Consider the following 19,762-nt stretch of genomic DNA (forward strand, 5'->3'; position numbering starts at 1 on the left):
GGACCAAAATTAGAGGTTTTAATTTTATAATGAATATTATATTCTTATTGTAAATGCTACTGCTTGATTTTCAAAGCCTAGATTCCCCCTGCTCCCACTATGAGAAGCGGCTCTGGCAGGATTAGGAGGCAGATGACCTGACTCGCTGCTGAAGCATCTGTGAGTGTTGCTGGAACATCTTCCCTCAGCATCCCAGTCCCTCAGAGGGCCTTTACGATAACTTCCACCTTGCTTTGTGAGCTGTCAATCAGGAACACTGAAACAGCCAGCTCTCGTACTGTAAAACATGGCAAAAATTCCCTGATTTCGGCAAAGAGAATTATCATAAAGAGCACTGGGAGACCACAGTTCCGGGGTCACAGGACTAAAGCGTCATGAGATTTATTTAAGTACCTGAAATTCAAATAGGTGTTTATTGAAGTATGCAATACTGTAATTTTTATTAAAACCCTGTGAAATAATGGCCTTGCTTGCCTAAATTCTTTTAGAAATTCCATCTCCTAAAGCACTGAAATACCTCTGAACATTGGCCTCCAGTGCTCCAGGAAGCCGAGTTACAGAAAAAGACAGCAGCCTGCTCGTATTTTAAGGAAGATTAGGAAAATGTCAGCCTGAGGCAGCAGAGCATCCAGCTAAGGTGATGATCACCACCGGGCTACCCATGACCTAGAAGCCCCTTATTCCCTTATCATGAGAAGAAAAAAAGTGAGCACATAAGGAAAAGCTAGGTGCCTAATTCAGCTACCAGTAAGGATAAATGCCTGTATTCAAGATTAAGTCATTACATTTATTGAATGTTTAATGAAGTACAGGATAAATCTTTTGTGTTTGTATTTAGGGTTTTGTCATGTACATGCAGATCAGATCCAGTATTGATGATATTAATCACGTCACCTTCCCCCAAGACCTACGGGTATCTGTTGTCATTTCATGTAGTTATTAAGCAGTAGTATGTCTCCGTTTCTTGCTGTTTCTGCCTCCTGCAGTGCTGCAGTTTCATAATGTACCATGTGGAAAGGGAGAGATTTGTTTTGCCTTTTCCACAATACCTGCACTGCTCCATACACAGGGGTCTCAGCCCAGGATCTGAATTTCCATGAACCAAAGTGCTGGCTCATAGATCTGGAAATTACACACAGACCACCAAAAGTTAATTCCCAAAGGACCAACATCTCTTTTTGGTCATCTTCTACCTTGGTGCTCACCAGAAATTAAAAAGCACAGAAAGCAAAACTGTTATTTCACAAAGTCTACCCCTACTATAAAAAGTTAAATTCACAGCGTTATTTCTCATCCTTCCATCAGTGCTCACTGCTCAGAACTGCCACAGCATCACTTACTCCAGTCTCACATTTGGGCCAACGACAGGCAATAAAAAAATTTACTGAGGAGAAAAGCAAAAATATAAACTCATTCACAGGTAAGATTTATACAGCTATAAACATGAAAAGCAACATGCTAATATGTTTTTTAAAAAATTGTTTACTTTGTGAACTTCTGACTTTATGGTGTATCATCAATTCTACATCTGCTCACCATGACTCGAGATATCACTGCTGGACTGAGCTCTGTATGAGCACACATAGGTGCATGAATCCTTATTAATACAAGGTTACAGTCCTTACAGAGCTTGTTTCAGAGCTGACAGTAGTTAAAGCTGATCTTTCCTTCCCTTACACCAGAAAGAATCACAGAGTTCCGTGTACCTGTACTCTGCAGTTGCACCAAGCCACCCCAGGGATAACAGTACGTACCACTGGAGTGCAGAATAGAAGGGAAACACCATTTCTGATTTTAAATGCATAAGCAAATTTGCATCTAATTTCCATGCCTGTTAAAACAAAATCTTTTTTCTCTCTACACATAAAGGGCTTTGCTGCTGTAGTGACAGAAAGGGCTGTTTCAGAGGGGCTGGGAAGCACAGGTGCTGGTTAAACTCTGTCAGGCCCATCTGCATAGCAAAAAACAAACCACCCAAAACAACTTATCGAATTCCTGAGTTTGTCAGCTAAGAGAAATCATCCATGGCTGTCACACAACACACGTACTTTGGAAAAGGGAGAGGAGGGCCTGGACAGCATCCCATCTTCAGAGGAGCAAGCCCTATGGTACAGAATGGAGCACATAAGGTGCTTGCTAATGACTGCTATAGAAAAATACTTCAGTGTAGGCAAACACTAAATACCCCAGAAACAACACAGTTCCTTTTACTTAAGCCCCTATTAGTTTCTTCTGTGCCTAAGAGTAGGAAGGCTTGGAGTGGGAATTTGTTGATGGCTTACCACAACCCTACGGTTAAAAAAAAAAAAAAAAAAAAAAAAAAGTAGCTCAATTCAGTGTGGTAAGAGACCTGTGAAGAAATTAGTCTTTATGATGGGGATTTAATTATTCTAGTATTGACAAAAATGAGAATTAAAGGAGGAATCTACTTGCTGACTTCCAAAGGCAGTAAAAAACAGGTTTATCTTTCACTGTTTATTGAGCTTCTGGATATGACATGTTCAGTAATGGGCTGGTGGGTGTTTAGAGCCTTATGATAATGTATCATTGTGCTTAAAGTAATTGTGGTCTTAGGCTATAAAGGTAACAAATAACACTTCAGACAGCATCACGTTGCTAAGCTCAAATATTCCCAGAAAGATGGTGGGAGAGGAGGGGGGAGAACAAGGAAAAAGTTGTATTTAAAGCAAACAGTAAATAATGCAATCACATTGATCCCAGTACTAGCAAATAGTTAAAAGTGATAATGGAATTTACTGGAGTAAAGCAACAACATATCAAATATAGATAGAAAGCAATTACAAAAAGTATAATAGAAAACTGAAAGGACAAGCTAGCTAATGTGAAAAGCTCACAAAAGCTCTGTAAAAGATTCAAGGGGAAAAAGTTGCACTTGCTAATAATAATCCATGAAGGCTCAGGGAATGCTAATTAGCATAGAGCTGCTCTTCATTTGTACAAGGACATATGGGCCTGTTCCAGGTTTAAATAAATGACTGAATGACAGAGAATAAACCCATCAGTGTTCTTTCAAAAGTAAAAAAAATTCAAGAGAGTTCTGGCATCAGTCAATAATGCATCAGAAACGGATTTACTAGATTTTCATACACTTTCAGAGATTTCCTAAAGCCATCTATCTATCTGCAAGGAAAACATGACTTACCACACATCACATGAACCCACCACTACGTGTGATTTGAGCCAGTGTTGTTGTGCTCAGCTCAGGATATTTCCTACCTTTCAGGCCTTTTCTACACTACTCACTTCATCGCATCTACCTTTGCAAGAAGCCCAATTTAAATTATTTCAGACTGAAAAAAATAGAAATACAGATCCCATACAAAGCAGGGAATAGTGAAGAGGAGGAAAATCAGACACCAATCAGCTCAGGTTTCAATTCCACATTCAGCCTCAGCTTTTCTGGACAAGCCAGTTACTTAGATGTCCATAGGATTTTCAAAGCCATCTTAACCTTCAAAAGCCTCAGCACTTAATCCATGTTTCCTAGCACAGGGCTGAGAAGAGTACCCTTTACTTAGTAAAACTGCGAATTCTACGGTTGCTCTTTCAATATCTGAAGAATAAAATTCACACAAAGAACAGCAGGAATCAAGTTGCAGTCTCAGATGGGTGATGCTGAAGGCCCACAGCATTGCTACCTTATTTTCACAGTACGGACAAATTTGCTGATATACAGCAAAAACATGTGAGGGGTTTTTGGTGGGGTGGGGAGCCGCAGTCAGTATATCAGCACATAAAGCAGTAACATTCATTTTAGAGATTTCCTCCCGAAAAACTATCCTCTGTAAGAAGGGAAGCACTGAGCTGGCTGGCATGTTGGGCACTTCACCCCTCGTTTGGCCCCAAAGAGATCTACAGAGTCCATCTCACACTACATTATCATTTTCCTCCTACATCACCTTCATTAAGAAAAAAAGATAAACACTTAGCCCCAAGAATCAGATCCATACAACCATGTATTACATTAAAGAGCACAACTCAGCAAATACTGACATAGAGGTTTTAAAAAAAAAATGCAGGACTATTAACTATGAAGAAACCTATGCTTCTCCACCCTTGCTGAGAATGCTCATTTTCTAAGTATTTGCTTTCCTGCTTTTAAGCACATTTGTTTTTTAAATTGCTGTATCTGTATTTAACATTGTTGCTTATGTATCAAAAACACTTGTTCTTACAATCTGACAACCATCTAAGAAAGATGATGCTTTAGAAACTAAGCTGAACCATCTATAAACTGTGAAATTCAATATTAATGACCCACTTCATTCTTAAAAACAGAATTCTGTGTATCACTGATAAGCCAACCAACTATATGTAATATCCATTGTTGCTTTTGATAGAAAAATCAAGTAACATGCAATGCCATCTTTATCCAGAGGGCCTTAGTCTCATTTCCAACCAAATTCAGCCACTTGCCCATATTGAGCTCACCAAGTGAATTAATTATCATTCTTTCACTATTGTGCCTGCAGAAAAGAAGAGCAAACGCTGAGCCTTGAAAGTTTTCTAGTAGAAGTCAACATTTGAATGTTAGTCCCATTCTGCATTTATTCTCTGTATTAACATACATCAAAGATGCAACGAGCTCCTTTAACTGACATTTTCAATAGGAAATACTGAAAAGGCCAGTCCAACTGGTACTGAAGTCTTGGTTTTAAGAGCACAAAATCAATTGCAAACCTTAGCTATGCTAAATAGTCAGCTCAGAAGAGTACAGAAGGTGATCCTAAATGGAATCCACCGTTTCTGCACAGAAAAGCACTGGTAACGCAGTCATGGTTATAAAGGAGATCCTCTAGAGCTACACGCTCTACGAGACCAACAAGGCAGAGCTATTCCCACCCTAGGTGGGAGTGAAGGATGGGTGAAGGGCTGTGAAGACTGCAGATACCAGGTGCCACCTGGGTACCTGGGCCGAGCAGCCGGAGGCAGGAGGAGTTTGCCCATCCAGCCCACCGTGCATACAACTATTCCCTCCCGGTGCCCCCGTCAGACTGCTGATGGCGAGTGTGCACAGACCTCAGTCGAGCCTCACTGCATGCACGTGGCCCTGCAGATGTGAGAGACCACATCGCTGATTTTTCTGCTTGGGTCTGTGTATCTGATTATTGGTTTCTAAATATAATTGGAGATACCGATTTCTTGGCATTTAGTTCTGCTTTAGAAATTTAGCTCATGCGTTGGTTTTCCCCATGTTCTCAAAAAGCACCATGACTTCTCTGCCAGGTGAGAAATGGCAAGCTATATTTTTGCTAGGAATAAACACTTCAAAAGCAGAATAAACCCCGAAACACAGGGCTGGAAGCAAGTAGGCCACCACTGTGCTGCAGAAGGCAAAAAAAAGAAAATTCTGAGAAGAGACATTGGGCAAACCCCAGGTTTAGAAACAAGCATTAAAACCTTTTTCTTTTTATTACCAGCATTTCCAACGTTAAACATCCGTTGCACAGTCCAGAGGTCGGAATATCTGGTACTCCCTCAAAGCACATGGACATGTGCATTTTTTCCCAATACATTCCCCCAAAGTAGCAATACCTTTCTAACATTCACCAGCTTAAAATAAAGATGTACTGAAAATGTACAATTTATCGTAGGTCTTACAACACATTGGTTTTTTCTCCATATATTTCATCACAGCAATATAAAATTCAAGATCATTAAGTAAAGAGCATGATAATTTATTAGAGCTTCATCTCAAACTCTATACATACATGCTTTTTCAACATTCTTTGTTTTTAGTACGATCTTGATAGAATTTCCCTCAGAGAGATTAGAACGATCACTGAATGAAGTTTTAATTATTTAGACCCAAACTAATGCAAAATACCAACAAAACCAGCATAAAATCTTTAGCATCCAAATTTCTAAGAATGGTAGGTTTTGTAAGTTTAAATATTTAAATGTAAAGGGACTTTATTTCAAGTACTGTAAAAGAGAAACATTGCCACTTACTGGCTGTACCAACGTCTTTGCAATATTTGTAGGCATTTATGTGCATCTTTCAAAAGCTCTATTAACCTTTATACTATTTGTCAATAAAAAGTCCCATTAACATTTAAACTGTGTATGTCTACTTCAAACAAGAATCAAAAGATACCCTGTAAAACCCAGTTATTTATTGCAGACTACATTATTGGGACTGTACACATTGGAGATTTCAAAAAGCTCACATTTCTTAAAAGTTAAAACAAACAAACAAAATCAATCATCAGTCGGCAAAAAGGCTACACGTGGCCTGAGCAAGAGATGTGACAGCCACTCAGCTGAACGGGTATCACTGTCACCGCAGTACGGCTTTGTAAAGAACAGTACAACCAGCTGGAGTCGCTTCAGGAATACTGGAGGTCTAAGGAGATCATATTGTATATGAAACTGAAATTTAAACACCACCTTTGCAGTAGGATCATCAGAACTTACCTGACATTAACAACCAGCCTTACCTGACATTAACAATTTATCTTCATTGGGCAAAAACTTGATTTTAATCAAAGGTAACATAATCATTGGATAAAAACTGAAGTCATAGCTGTGCAGATGACAGACTCTTCCATCAAACTGCTGAACTGGAAGTGCCAAAGACATAATTCACCAGTTCAAGTATGTCCCCCAAAACTTTGCTTCAAGCACTACTGTTATAGTAAAATCCATATGTGCTGCTTCCATGAGATAGGTATTTCAAAAGGTAAGGAATAATGATCCCAAAATCTAGAGACCAAAAGTGAAGTCAAGCAGTTTATTACCACTGCTTTTACAAATCATTCACGAAGACAGCATGACCTGTTCCACTGAAGAGAAAAAAAAAAAATCATTAATTGTCTTCAAGTATGGGAGATGCACTCACAGTGACAACAGAGGCATTTGTTTCATTGCTTTACAACAGAGATCTACAGACTCCACAGAAAATTTACAACCAAAATGGAGCTAGTGACAAATGGTGCTCATGTAGCAACAACGAAAATGTAAAGTTCGCTAATTCAACAAGAACGTATTTCAGTGGCTTCGCTTCCTCAGGCTCCAGTCTGACGGAGCACCACTTCATGTGATCATTCCTTTTACCTCATGTCCGTCTTGTCTTCTGTTTTTTTGTTTGTCTCTTTGCATCTTCTGAGCCACCTGTGTCAGAACCTGTCTGTCCAAGAGCACGTACTCCTTGCAGTCGAGTTGTCAGCTGTAGCAATAAGGGAATAAGCTGGGCAAAAAAACAAAGGGGAAGCAGCTTGTTATTGCAATGGTAGATAAGGTCTGAATGATAATGTTCTTTAGACCTCTACATCCCCAAACAAACAGAAGCCATAGTGTAAAATGTCACATCTACAAAGATATCAGAAAATGGCAGCTCGTCTTGGGAAAGAATCAAACCAAACTTCTGGGAATTTCTAGTAATAAAAAACTAATATGATTGTCAGTAACATTTCTTCCTGCGGCCATCTACCCAAGAACAACAGCAGCTTGAGTCCTGAGTCTAGAAAATGACCGCTGTTTTCAGCAGAAGCACTTTCAATGACACTGTAGAAAATCCTGGAGATCCCCATGTTTGGTGCTGTCTTACCCATGTCTATGATGAAATCAAACTGCACATACAAGTTTCTTTTATCAGCAAAACAGAAATCCAGATATATCAGAGAAGACTGGAAGAGCATGGCTTGTTAAGAATGACAGAGGGGGTTATATAGCAGGTAGCTATATTCCTCTTGAGAGCATTTCACTAGGGAGGGTGTAAAGCTAAAGAAACCAGACTCAATGACTTGCAAGATTTTTTTCCAGTCTGATTGTTCCTGAAGTCAATAAAATAATAATTTTCATTCCTATTACCACTGAGTCTGGTTATCTGAATTTGAATGATGCTGTGTTGCTGGTTTTCTTTCCACAGCCACCAAATGAGAAGACAAAATTCAGAAGCAGCCCAGGAACTCAGCTTCACACCAAGTTTTTTTGAAGGACGGTAACTGTCCAAAAACTTGGCTACACTGGCTTTTCTTAAAATGTTTTCTTAAAACATAAGGTAACCACTGAGTGCATCTGTCTGGATAGTCACCTCAACAAGCCCTCGCTTAAAACAGTATGAAGTATTCATTGACAGACAATAATACTTGGGTAAGACAAAAAAATCCCATGACCTACCTTATCATGGTTGTAACCAGCCAACAACAGAAGCAGCGTCAGTGGTAATGCAATGTAAGATCCTTGGGCAATATCTTGTTCAGGCAGCTTTCTCTGAAAAGAGTGGGGACCATGGATTTATCCCTCAGCTTTAAGCAACGTCAGCAATAGGATCATTTGGCATGTCCAGCTCTTCCCATCCTGTGCTGCTCTAACTTTGCCTTCAACTTCAAAGAAGTCCCCTTCATCAAATTCATTCACCTTGTTACCTTATTGCTGAGGTTTGCTGTTTTTTAAAGCTAATTCAGTGACGGTCAGCCTCCACTTTACAGTCACCCTGGCGTGCTTTGGTTTACCTGTCACATGCTGCCCAAACCTTTATGATCCCAATGATAATATTACAGCAACCATGCCAGCACTAAGTCTTTCAGGCACATCTGCCTCCTTCATTTGTAACTGCCATTTCATGTTTCCCTCATGTTTCACTGGCACCTGAGCATGCAGTGATGCAGAACAGAAATAGATCATTTAAGTATTACAGAGCAAACACTTCACTAAATTGACTGCACCGTTTGGAAGTGCAACAATACACTTCTCTCTCCCAAGGGAGAAGTTTTCCCCTGATGCTAGTTTGAAACCCCTCTGCTTTACCGTCTGCTTCAGCTCCAATAACTAAAGCTCTCTTTTGGCCTGGTGATACTTCTGTCATATACGCAGAAGTCTTTAAAGGAATTCTGACAACAATCCTACCTTTTTCCTTCAGCCCCCAGTTACTGCAGCCTTTCAGTTAGTCACAGCTACAACCCCTTCCTGAACTCCTTAGCTGCCTCCCACAACGTACCAGGTTATTACATCTCTGCCCGATGCCTTAAATGTGGCCAAATCCAAATTCACTGTCACTTTAAAGCTTCTCATAAAACGCCTTTACATTTACATTAATCGAAAGTTTGGCCAAAACGACAAAATACACGCAGGCTGTACTACCAGACATCACTCTCAAGGTGGACACTTGAACACTATTTTGTAAATATTTTGTACTTACAGTGGGACTGAAGACCAGAGTAATGTGTTTATGATATCCAATAGCAGTGAACAAAACTTGAGGCAGAGTGTAGTCATACTGTGATTTAGACAATGTAGAATCCAGGAGCACCACGTAATTCTGTGGGTAAAAACTGTATCAGTCTACAGCAGCAGTAACAGTCTGAGACAAAATCAGAGTTAAATGCAAAAGTCAGTTTAACAGGTTTCAAAGCTTCTGGGACACTGGTCACTCCAGCACGAATACAATACTGCAGGCACACCACAAATAACACTTCTGAGTCCTTAGGGGAAAAAAAACATTAAAGTGACTTAAGCTAATTATTCAGCAATATTCTTACCTCTCCATCTCGGAGCAGTGGTGGGAAATGGAAAAACAGGGATAGGCCCAAGTTGACTGTATGAATTGGGTTGTCAAGATTTTCACTTTTATAGAGCTTCACCTGAGGGAAAGAAGAAAGCACAAACCTGGGATTCGACCCTGTACCACAACAGGTATTTCAGACATCCCACATCTTAAGGGATAAAAGCATTTCAAAATTCATCATGTGTTTTATAAACAGAAAGTTGCCAAGTAAGAACACCTGGAATTGGTCCAACCTGGGATGTGAAAAGTCACAGAAACAGTCTTTGTACAGAACTTGAAGTAACTTAGGAACAACTGATGTCTGACATCTTCATGTATCTAGTGCATTAAAAGTAGTCTGTGCTGTGCACCAACCAAAACTGAGTAATTCTTTCAATAATCCCAGCAGTTTCACAGGAATTTGCAGCTGGGGATTGTTTCTATTTCTCAGATAGGCTCATTTTTCTTGATTTCAATTTCTCTACACTTACTTAACAAGCTATAGATCCTCAAGTTACAGAATAGGCCTGAAGTCCCCAGCGAATAGTTTGCTCAGAAACCAGCATAATTATTAGAGGGTCGTATCACAGTCAAATAAGGCTGGTAAGGACAGCAGCATCTCCTTACCTGAGGCTGCCTGTACACACAAACGTTTATCAGCCGCTGTGCCTCCTCCAGAGGACACGGTAAGCAAAGAGATGTTTTTTGTGGACCACTCTGCAGCAGCCTTCTAGCACCTACACCATTGTTTCTATACCTCTGGATCAGATATTTGCCAAGGCTCAGCTCTCCTTACAAACACAGCCCAAATGAATTCTCATTGATTCTGCCCAGTGCTACCACTGTTGCAGCTCAAATCACAGCTCACCGGAGTATTTCCTGTCGTTTCATCGAGTCTACACAACCAGAAGGGCCCAGACTGAGGTTACAAAACTGCTCACTTGTCTCTGGAAGATCTGCTAAGATTTGATACAAAGACAAAAATTTCTGCCTCAAAAGCAAGGGTGATGATTGCACCCACCAACAGCACATGTGCATTACATGCAACGCAAGACCCAACCTAATAAGAAACAGGTACAGGCTTGGATAACTTTCACATAATCAAATTTTGACATCAATTCCTATTTGCTCAGGCTGAACTGCAAGGGTCTAAATTTCCCCAGAAAGATGGGAAGCGTTCCCAGGTGCTCTTCAGTAAGGTGATATATTTTCCCTTCACACCTGCTCTGAGGGTTGGATCCTTTGGATGTCTTGCAAAAGAATCAACAGCTTAGCAATGAGATCTTGGCAGGTAAAGTGAATAACAGACGAGCCCGAAAGAAATCCAGGCATTGCATTTATATTTGCAGGTAACATTTCAAGAAGGTTTTAAGCCTGAGAAATAGTGCTATAACTCCCACCATGCTAACACTTCTTGCAGATACTTCCAGCATTTGCACCCTAAGCCAAAAGGATCACAGATGTTTAGCAGTTTTTTTCAGATCACAGCACAGTCTTCTGAATTTTGAAAGTTTCAGTTTTACTGTTTGCCTCATATTCTCTCTTATAACTGTACTTTTAAATTCATGTGCCTTATGGTACTGTTGCAGTCACATGTCAAAAATTCCAGGTATTTCAGGAATGCAGATCTCTGATGGAGAGGACTCATTTCACCCCTGGTGTCTTGCTCTCCCTATGGACAGGGCATCCCTAATCAAGGAAGAAGAGCCAGAAACATACAGGCCAACCTAAGAAAGTACTTCTTAAACATATTCACGTGAAAAATGGAAATATTAAAGCTAAACAGTTAGGAACACTGGAATCTTAATTCTATCTGGAATTCAAATTCACCTCCATTAAAGTATTTGAATTAAAGGTGTGCTCTGGCTACTGAACAACTTCCAGTGACGCTGCAAAAAAAAAAATAATTGAGAAACCAATGGCAAATACACTTGACAAAGATGAAAGACTTGAACTTACACATAATGTGGAGAGATATTCAGAAGATGTAATTACATTTCCACTTAAATCAAATTGGTTAATCTGCCGGAACGCTATAATGTTAACATCTTCAATGTCACTGTTCCCAACCTGCAACATAAAACACAGCCGTGTTTTTACCCAGAGGAGCAGTTAACAGAGGACAGTTAGCACAACACAAACAGTGCTCATAATTTTTAACAAAAAGTGAATTTTGTTCTATGCTAACCACAGGGAAACTTGAAGGTTTTCCAGTTGCAAGTACTTTTCCTCCAGAGTGCACAGCTCACAATTACAGACCTGTGCATTACCAGCAGAATCCTGATGGCATTTAGTTAAAACTAAAAATTGAAGAAGTATCAAAATCATACATTATTTTGGAAGAGGATGAGTTACATACACAAGACTGACTGATACCTGAACACCGGCCTCAGTATTTTGCATTAGTGCTGAGAGATGCAGATTACTATGCTACAATGTTTATACAGTTGATTAATGAGGAATATCCTCATATCATAATATAACCTACAAAAATCTGTAACTTTATATTCTTCAAAATGGTTTAAAATAAGAAATGTTTGTGTTTCCCAATCTGAATTCTGATCAGAGTAAGAAAAGACATTTACTCAAATAATAACTGTAGTAACAGACAGGTTAGGGTTAGGCCAGATGCCACATCAACAGTCTGGCACCACAGAGGCTGGACATCTTTCCTGCAGGTGGCTTTCAAACACTTCTCTCTGCTGAGAAAATGGCAGGCTAGCCAGGATCCTAGTAGTACAAGTTACTGTGTACAGCTGTCACTTGCAGTACATAACCTTCATATGATTTTCTGGCATTTGGGTTGCCACTCCCTTCCCCTTCCTAACCAGCCGCAGGAAGACACTAAGGTCTTGAAAGATTTCTGCCCTTCCGTTTTGCTTCAAATGAGGAAACCCTGGTCAAACAACCACACCTCCCACTGAAAAGTTCCAGACAGGTAACAAAGGCTAATTAACCTTTGCTGGATGTCAAGAGATAAAAGCAAGACAGCTAATCTGAATCTGTAAGGATAGAGGAATATTGAACAAGATTTCATTAGTTTTCAATTCAGAGTTGTTATTACATCCTATAAAGATTTGCTAGTCTGAATGACAATTTCACCTACATCAAGACTGTGGGATTTGGACCAAATAAAGCATAACAAGAGCTATCTATCAATCCATAAATACGAAGAGAGAACAATATGAGAATTTATGGCATCCTCAAGTCACTACTGCTTTGTTCCATGTCATAAAGAAATGCTGAAAAGTATTTATACATTTATTCTCTTGTTTCCTGATGTATAGTTTTTGTGACTGTGAAAGAATTCTTTTGACTTGTTTATTACTTGGGCTTTATTTTACTTCTGTTTTAAACTATGATGCTGGCATGCAATACAGGGCCTATATTTAGGGAGCTAACTTGCTGAGAGCCACTTGTCTGAACAAAATGCATTCAACTACATTGCTGCTGATAGAACAGACATAATGCCTAGACAGATGCATTTCGCATTTAAGTGATACTACAAAAAAAAGAAAAAATTACCTCAATTGCCCGATGCTGTGGTAAAGCTCTTTCAATGTGATCATTGCCTTCAGCTTTAAGTTGGACATGATACACACAACCAGGCTAAAAGCAACAGTCAGATGATAAATCCCAACACTGAATAATACATACTTGAATTTTAGAAAACTGTAAGAGAATTTTCTAACATTCCATTTAAGATACAGCACCCAAACAGATCTAACTCTATCCAGTTAAAGTTTTCCTTATCCCAAATAGAAAATCCAGCTCACTAACACTATTAAGGGTGTTTACTGCTAGAAATTACAAAAGGGTTATCATAGAAATTTCACCAGCTTATTACATTACAGTATTAAAAGAAATCATCTGCTGTGAAGTGTTTTAGCTTGAAAGAAAATGCATATAACAAGAATAAAACCTGATCAAACACTGCTTTCTGCTACAGCAAATTGCTTACTCCATACATACTGATGCCATAAATTCAGCCTCCACATTTCCTTCAGAACAGCTTACTTCACATACATGCTGTACAATCAACATCATACATCCACCCAATATCCTGCTAAAAATGCACTGTCACAGTGTTTTCACAGAAGAAACTAAATGCTTCCCCAAATTCTTTTGCCTAAGAAAATTCCCCACTATAGCACCTGAGCGCTGCTGAACAGCTGTCAGACACATTCGGTACATCGATCGGGGGCCCATGTCATGTCATGCAAACTGCTCAGTGTTTGTGGGAGGCCATAACAGTACGCTGGCACCAAGTTCCACGGGTTTATACTAATGAGTTTTTCCCCCGCTTTTGCTAGAATGAATGTTCATTAAATGACAGTGTTTCCTAACACAGAGAGACTCAAGGGAATCCGAGCTAGCAAATGTGATGGGAAAACAGAAATCGGTAGCTAATTAATAAAACACATTTTATTGCTCCACTATCATACTAACATCAAAGTAAATGACAAAGAGCATCCTAATCCTTACCAGAAGGCCACGTAGCCTGAACTTGCCCTCTTCATCAGTTATTGTGTCTTCTCCATAGATGCTACAATCCTTCTGCCCCACAGCTTCTACGGAGACTCCCTGCTCAGGCTCTCCATTTAAAGAAGAAACTGTGCCGTAACAGCTAAAGGTAGAAAGAGAACCAATTGCTACAGATGTGCAGATGCTGTTTTAATGGACATTTTAAAAGACATTTTATTATCGTAACTGACAGAAAAAGTACCTAATATATTATCGTAGCATGGAGAAGGAAACAGGAATTTATAATGTATATGTAAAACTTATTCAAGCATTAGAATTCGCTGCAGTTCAGAGCACAACTTCAGGAATCCAAGTTCCTTGACCTCCATGAACAGCAGCACTTACCCCTGAGGGCAAGGAAAGTATGGATCTTGAAATCAGACACCTGAATTGCTCTACCATCCCTAGAATAGTCCTCTCCTCTCCCACTGGACATAGCACAAGCAACTTCCAGTGCCACTAACACAGTGCTTTCATAGCAATGTTTCTCCTTACAGTCCTGCCATCTGGGCTTCGCTATACACCCACAGACATGAGAAAAGGATACAAAAAGTACTTAAACACACTATAATAGTTGAATTGCGCCTTCAAAAGTACCTTCCAAACCTCCAGGACGGAGGTGTATCAGGAGAAAATACGTATTTTGCATAACGCATCCTGATACAGTATGCAGCATTTTGCACGGCATTTCAGCTCTTACTGACCTGTAAGCTGTTCTGTAACCAGTTATCCGAATTTTAAGATTTTGTCCTTCCTGCACTTCAATCATCTGTGATGATGGTTCAAAGCGAAACTCTTTCATCATAGGTTTAAAATAATACTGCCCTGGGCTCTGCAAACAGGCATAAAACAAGCTGTTTACTGACAGCGACACAAAAATTCACAAACTCCAAACAATTATGTTTCTGCAAGAGCTCCCTGAAGAGCTAAAGTTCTTTGTCCCAACCGTAGGTTAAACTGGCCGGAAAAAGTGAGAGCTGAAAAACCGGGAGCACATTGGACAATACATCAATGGAACTCCACCAGGTGATAAAGCCTGAAGAGGGAAAGGAAACTATGGCCCTAAAACCTTCCCACAAGACCTCAAGGACAGGAAGGTGACCAGGAGAGAAGGATGTCCTCAAGGAAACTATTTAGGCATGTCTACACACATATACAGATCAATAATCTAATTAGATTTCTTTCCTCTAAAGAGTCTCAAATGATCATCAAGAAATTGGCTTGTTTCATGTTTACAGAGTGCAAATTAGGAACTGAGATCAATCAACATAATCTACTACGCTGGGGAGAAATCTCTTGCCAGGTTAGATTTCACATCTTTCACTTGCTAAGATTTTAAGTGCTGTCCACTCCAAGGGACCTACAACTCTCAATTGTGGGTTACAATTTCAAGGGAGACCATGCATCCCCCTGCCACTGAAGAGAGCCAACAGCATCCCTTTTTTGGAGGGAAAAGTAACACAGCATCGCACGTGCAGCCACATTCAGAAGATTCCAATTCAACTTACCAGATTGGAAAAAGTCAGCATGCCATTATCCTGCGTAAGGAGGTTGGACCGAAATACCCCTCCACTGAGAGACAGGAGAACTCCAGCAAGAGCCTGGTCATCCTCTGATTTGATCTGTTTTGAAAAAGCAGTAGTTTTAAATGGAAGTGAGGGTTGCTTTACAAAGAAGGGTTCAATCCAGAAGCCCCTTGCTCTGGCTCTGAGCACTCAGCTGTAAGCAGAAAAAACCAGCCACATCTGCAATGTAACCTCTTCTGCAAGACTACAGGGCTACAGAAGCTCATGCTCTCAACACCTAGGCAGTCACAACCACACATAGCATGTGTCACCAGAACAGTCATCCTCTATCATTTCATTGTTGTAGCCCCCTGCACATCTTAAGTATACCAAAGACTAGAACCAGGCACTAGTTGGACCAGACTGTACATGAAAAAATCACCTGGATGGATAAAACTCACTAAGATAAGGTGGTCCAACCCTACAAAAGCAAATAAAACCTGTCTTTTGGACTGCAGGCTCTAACTTTCCAATCTTCCAAAATATCTTCTGCACGGCAAGTCATGGTCTACAATCAGGCTCATCCACTGAGATGTTTCCCCAGGACAATATTATCCCCAAATCCCACACCTACTTGTGTTTGACTGGGAGACGTGAGTTATGATTTTGCCTGTCTAGCTATAACTGCAAACACTATTCATTCAGAACCCAAAGTGTTTAGAACATTACCTCAAACGTCACCCCAGCAAGAGCAAAAGCTTTGAAGTCCCCAATTGTTCCTTCCACTGCAGTCAAAACAAATCCTTCTTTCTGAGCAGTAACTGTGTATTCCAAGTCACTGTGGAGTGGCCCAACACTTCAAATAAAAGGAAAGAATAAGTTTTTTTTAAAAAAGCACTTTGATATCACATACACCTTGTCAAGTCACCATTGCACTTTAACTACAGAATCCAGATCAAAATAAATCCATTGATTACCTGTAAGCCCCTTTGTCATCAGTGAAAACTGTGATGAGCGGGGAAGTTGCTCCCTTTTCACCAATGACAATCTCAACACCTTCCAATTCAGGATGAATTCGCCCTTCCAGAAACAAGCCTGCTTTTCCATGAATCTCTATCAGCTTTCCAGGACAACTCTCTTGGTCGTTGCAAAGAGGATTTAAGACAAACAAGTAAGTCGAAAATACACTCACTGTTCTGTCTTACAGCAAGAGTTTAACTATTTCCAAAGTGCTCAGCTGATGTTCTTTTACTTTAGAACAAGAGATCAACCCACATGATTGTATGGTCTCTCAACACATCTTAAAACATTTGAACATTCCCAAAAATCAATAACTATCCAAAACTATAAGGACATCTCCAAAACAAACATTATGGATTTGCTAAGTACTTTGAGGATTCATTAAGTTACATATACTGCAGCCACATGGAGAAGATTCCAAAATACTCCCTTCTAACTTATACTAGACTGAACTTGGACAAAATTTTTGGAGATCAATTTCAGGTCAGCATATACCATGTTTAATAACATAAGTACATTTTTTTATTTCCCACCCCCCCCCCAGTGTATTTAGAATGTGCACAACAAAGAGGCACATCTCTTAGGGGTACCTAACATTTTCTTGTGATTTTAAAAGAGGTAAACCCGAGGGCAAGACGGACACTGACTTAACATGTAGCATCAACTGACTCACGATAACCCCAACAATTTTGAATTTTAATTTTTTTTGTGAATACTTTTATTATTGTAACTTACTATGAAGAAAACTTAACAGAACCTGGAATTTAGTAACAAACCCAAAATACAAGCACTGCTTTGCACAACTATTTTTCTAGACAAGACTAATATGAGCAATTCTGAAAATGTGGTATAATATCCAGAAATCTAGCTCCTCCTCTTCTGTCAGGTGGTCTTTCAGCACTTGGAAGCATATTCTGCTGATAAAAACTGTACCTGCACCCGCTACCAGATACCCATGCTTCCAAATTCCGAAGTGAAATCAGCTGAAAGAAACAGTTGCAACTGGAACTTTCCTAACGTTACCTTTGAAGAGCTATTCATACGTTCATCTATAAGGACACATTTCTGCCTTAAAAATCTACTCCTTTCAAACTAGATGTTATTTATATTTACCTCCACTAACAACTGTTTCCACATAAGGCGGGTAGAAAAGCAGCTCTTTTGATGATGGTGTCACAGTAATTTTCTCTCCAGATCTGTAAAACACAAATTGGAAAAAAATGGAATTAGTAGCTCTCATGTAGAACACAGTACTGTATATTGACCCAAGAATCCATCTAAATACCCAAGCAAAAAGCATCAACAATAACCTAAGCAAAATTCATATTAATGTAGTGCTAGTTTCCATTTAGCTCACAGTCAACACAGGCACAGGTACCCATACAGCAGCTCTTTCCTATATGGAACATGTCACTATTCTGTCTGGTGGAAACACCAGACAATAGTACGAAGAATACATCTTGTCCATCGGAGCTTGGTATTACCTTGCCCAGTATGAAAATTCATATAGGAATGGTCCTTGGAGTTCCTCCACCATTTCTTGCACTGGAGGCTTTGTTCCTTCCTCCTCCTGACCCTTCTTTTCTCTCTCCTGTCGGCGGGTCTCAATTTCTGCCAGCTGCTGCTCCCTGCGTAACTCCTGTACCGATTTCAGGGGCCCTAAAACTAAGGCAGGTTCACTGTCAATGGATGACCTGAAACATGGAGAAGAAAACAAAATCACCTCCTTTCACATGGAGGGGTAAGAGTTTGTAATACCTGTTAATTACTACCACAGCAGGCAAGTCCCAGGAATATTTTTTTAAATCCATTACTTTTTAATTTTGTTATTTATTCCAAGCAGAACTAAAACTTCTAGCCTCCATATCAACCAGTTACCAGTAGAAAGGCTCATTCACAGGGACTACAGGTAACCTACCCGGCCTAGCAGGAAAGGACCTACTTGCAACTCTCATAAATCCTGCCCTATGACACTATAAACCATTTCAAGAAATTTACAGCCCCCTTGCTTCCTTTCCCCCTCTGCCATGCCTCAGCATCCCACTGCAGAACCAGAGTCACATGCCTACACATCAACCAGTTCGCAGTGTCCAGCACATCTCAGCTTAGCTTAGGTTTTGGTTAGGTTGAGTCTTGATTTTGTACCAGTTACCAGGCACCAGCTCTACTGCGGGGGCAATAACCTCCCACAGGCAAGCCAGCAGCAGCGGTAGATTTTTAAGTCAAAGGACCAGTACCTTTACAAGAGCCCTCAAATAAAAGAAAAAGCCTGGAATTCCAAACCGGCGAACATGCTTAATACAGAAAGGATGAGTTATACAAAACCAACAAAAAGACTGGTAAGGTGGTTTTTTTCAGTACTAGGAACTTCCCCTCAGAACTACCTCTCAGGAGTATACAATGAGAAAGTAACTCCTATCACAACTAAGTACTACCAATTGCTTGCAATTCCCAGGAAAAGCTCTAACGTATCTACCCGATACACTTGAACTATCCAGCTATCTTGTTACTCTCCAGCGAACAGATTGCTAGATTAAGTTTAATCAAATTCTTTAAATCAGCTCAGAACAATGCATCTCATTTCATTTTCCCTGATCTTACACCCTCTTTTTTTTCTACCAATTCCTTCTAGTTTCCAACCATCCTTTCTATCTTATCTTCTGCCTCTTCTACAACAGTCTGAAAAACTGTCACAGAACATTGCAAAATTCTCTATGAGAAGTGAACTGAAATGATCACTATTACTTTTCCTGCAAACACTTTAGACGATCAGGATAGGCAGGATAGTTCTGTCTCCTGCTTCAGTCTTCACCTATATTCTGGGTTTTTTTAAGAGGAACAGATATTGTTGCTCTAACACTAAGTTTCATCAAGGCTTTAAACTCATTCTCTGCAGTCCAGAGGCAACACAGAAACGTATTTAAAAAACATATTGTCTTAAAACCTATTAAAAACCTGTACAGACACACCCAGTCTCATAATAGTCATAATAAATTATTACTGTCTCATTTTTCAAACATAACAAGCCATCATCAAAAATTGTGAAATATCAGCTTCATTTTTGGTTGGGGTTGTTTGGGGTTTTTTTTGGTTAACTGAAAGTTAACAGGTCAGTGCCATGGATCTGGTATACAAACACAGACTTGTAAAAAAACTGGCTTGCTTTTAAATCCAGAGCTGTTTCTTTTATGTTGATGACAGTTCA

The 19,762-nt window shown here is 39.8% G+C and overlaps 1 protein-coding gene across 2 annotated transcripts in view; it reads right to left on the reverse strand.

The window, feature by feature from the left end:
* Positions 1-5,394: 5,394 nt before the first annotated feature.
* LOC308062460 (BOS complex subunit NOMO1) overlaps positions 5,395-19,762 on the reverse strand; it is a 28,612-nt gene continuing 14,244 nt past the window's right edge. Inside the window, exons 19-32 of one of the 2 annotated variants that reach the window (XM_080383996.1) lie at positions 18,042-18,251; positions 17,671-17,753; positions 16,515-16,674; positions 16,267-16,393; positions 15,541-15,654; positions 14,737-14,864; positions 13,994-14,135; positions 13,034-13,117; positions 11,468-11,578; positions 9,504-9,605; positions 9,164-9,283; positions 8,143-8,235; positions 7,078-7,210; positions 5,395-6,806 (exon numbers count right to left, since the gene is read on the reverse strand). In XM_080383996.1, coding sequence (XP_080240122.1) covers positions 7,079-7,210; positions 8,143-8,235; positions 9,164-9,283; positions 9,504-9,605; positions 11,468-11,578; positions 13,034-13,117; positions 13,994-14,135; positions 14,737-14,864; positions 15,541-15,654; positions 16,267-16,393; positions 16,515-16,674; positions 17,671-17,753; positions 18,042-18,251 — 1,606 coding nt within the window. In that variant the 3' untranslated portion in view covers positions 5,395-6,806; position 7,078. Of the gene's footprint in view, positions 7,211-8,142; positions 8,236-9,163; positions 9,284-9,503; positions 9,606-11,467; positions 11,579-13,033; positions 13,118-13,993; positions 14,136-14,736; positions 14,865-15,540; positions 15,655-16,266; positions 16,394-16,514; positions 16,675-17,670; positions 17,754-18,041; positions 18,252-19,762 lie in introns of both variants that reach the window. The other variant, XM_080383997.1, reaches the window with a different exon arrangement.

The sequence above is a fragment of the Falco punctatus genome, assembly GCF_963210335.1.
Source record: "Falco punctatus genome assembly, chromosome: 4".
In the NCBI taxonomy this organism is placed as follows: Eukaryota; Metazoa; Chordata; class Aves; order Falconiformes; family Falconidae; genus Falco; species Falco punctatus.